The sequence below is a fragment of the Bos grunniens genome, chromosome 2, assembly GCF_055505025.1.
Source record: "Bos grunniens cultivar Pamir isolate PY7600 chromosome 2, Bosgru_T2T1.0, whole genome shotgun sequence".
In the NCBI taxonomy this organism is placed as follows: Eukaryota; Metazoa; Chordata; class Mammalia; order Artiodactyla; family Bovidae; genus Bos; species Bos grunniens.
In genome coordinates this window covers 15305805-15307891 of record NC_141166.1, presented here as the reverse complement: position 1 = coordinate 15307891, position 2087 = coordinate 15305805, and the positions used below count along the sequence as shown (strand labels likewise).

At 40.4% G+C, this 2087-nt stretch overlaps 1 protein-coding gene across 1 annotated transcript; it reads right to left on the bottom strand.

The window, feature by feature from the left end:
- Positions 1–625: 625 nt before the first annotated feature.
- LOC147377591 (large ribosomal subunit protein eL39) lies at positions 626–1031 on the bottom strand. The gene has a single exon (XM_086334186.1). It carries the CDS (start codon positions 980–982, stop codon positions 827–829), a length of 156 nt encoding a protein of 51 aa, XP_086190312.1. The 5' UTR covers positions 983–1031; the 3' UTR covers positions 626–826.
- Positions 1032–2087: the final 1056 nt, after the last annotated feature.

The following is a 2087-nucleotide window of genomic DNA, read 5'->3' as shown; positions in this document are numbered from 1 at the left end:
CTCACATCCATACATGACTACTGGAAAAACCAAAGCTTTGACTAGACAAACCTTTGTTGGCAAATTAATGTCTCTGCTTTTTAATATGGTGTCTAGGTTGGTCATAACTTTTCTTCAAAGGAGCAAGTGTCTTTTAATTTCATGTCTGCAGTCACCATCTGCAGTGATTTTGGAGCCCCCCCAAATAAAGTCTGTCCCTGTTTCCATTGTTTCCCCATCTATTTGCCATGAAGTGATGGGACCAGATGCCATGATCTTAGTTTTCTGAATGTTGAGTTTTTTTTTTTTTAACTTTTATTTTATTTTTAAACTTTACAATATTGTATTAGTTTTGCCAAATATCGAAATGAATCTGCCACAGGTATACCCGCGTTCCCCATCCTGAACCCTCCTCCCTCATCCCTCCCCTACCCTCTCTCTGGGTCGTCCCAGTGCACCAGCCCCAAGCATCCAGTACCGTGCATCGAACCTGGACTGGCGACTCGTTTTATACATGATATTATACATGTTTCAATGCTATTCTCCCAAATCTCCCTACCCTCTCCCTCTCCCACAGAGTCCATAAGACTGATCTATACATCGGTGTCTCTTTTGCTGTCTCGTACACAGGGTTATTGTTACCATCTTTCTTTCTTTTTTTTTTTTTTTTTTACAATTCCAACGTTTTATATTTATTGCTGGGTCTCAGACTGATAGTGAGGAAATAACATCATGGGCCAAGCATTACAGTAGTGATGTTTTCATTGTGATCTGGCTGCTTAAAAAAGTGGTCTTAACATGTGTGCCACACATGTTAAGACCACTTCTCATAGACCCAGCTTGCTTCTTATAGACCCAGCTTGGTTCTTCTCCAATGTCTTCTCTTGGAGTTGTACCTGATTTTATTGCCAGTTTTCATTCGAATCCATTGAGGAATGGGACGATTCTGCTTTTGTTTCTTGGCCAGGAATCGCTTGATCCTGAAAGTCTTGTGAGAAGACATGGTGAGGAAAGAACTCAACCACACATAGGATGGCGGAGAAGAGAAAAGACTGTTACCATCTTTCTAAATTCCATATATATGCGTTAGTATACTGTATTGGTGTTTTTCTTTCTGGCTTACTTCACTCTGTATAATAGGTTCCAGTTTTATCCATCTCATTAGAACTGATTCAAATGTATTCTTTTTAATGGCTGAGTAATACTCCATTGTGTATATGTACCACAGCTTTCTTATCCATTCATCTGCTGATGGGCATCTAGGTTGCTTCCATGTCCTGGCTATTATAGACAGTGCTGCGATGAACATTGGGGTACACGTGTCTCTTTCCCTTCTGGTTTCCTCAGTGTGTATGCCCAGCAGTGGGATTGCTGGATCATAAGGCAGTTCTATTTCCAGTTTTTTAAGGAATCTCCACACTGTTCTCCATAGTGGCTGTACTAGTTTGCATTCCCACCAACAGTGTAAGAGAGTTCCCTTTTCTCCACACCCTCTCCAGCATTTATTGCTTGTAGACTTTTGGATCGCAGCCATTCTGACTGGCGTGAAATGGTACCTCATAGTGGTTTTGATTTGCATTTCTCTGATAATGAGTGATGTTGAGCATCTTTTCATGTGTTTGTTAGCCATCTGTATGTCGTCTTTGGAGAAATGTCTATTTAGTTCTTTGGCCCATTTTTTGATTGGGTCATTTATTTTTCTGGAGTTGAGCTGTAGGAGTTGCTTGTATGTTTTTGAGATTAGTTGTTTGTCCGTTGCTTCATTTGCTATTATTTTCTCCCATTCTGAAGGCTGCCTTTTCACCTTGCTAATAGTTTCCTTTGTTGTGCAGAAGCTTTTAAGTTGAATGTTGAGTTTTAAGCCAAACTTTTCACTGTCCTCTTTCACCTTCATCAAAAGGCTCTTTAGTTCCTGTTTGCTTTCTGCCAGAAGGGTGGTGCTATCTGCATATTTGAGGTTATTGGTGTTTCTCCTGGCAATCTTGATCCCAGCTTGTGCTTCATCCAGCCCAGCATTTCTCATGATGTACTTGGCAAATAAGTTAAATAAGCAGGGTGACAATACACAGCCTTGATGTATTCCTTTTCCTATTTGCAACCAGTTTGTT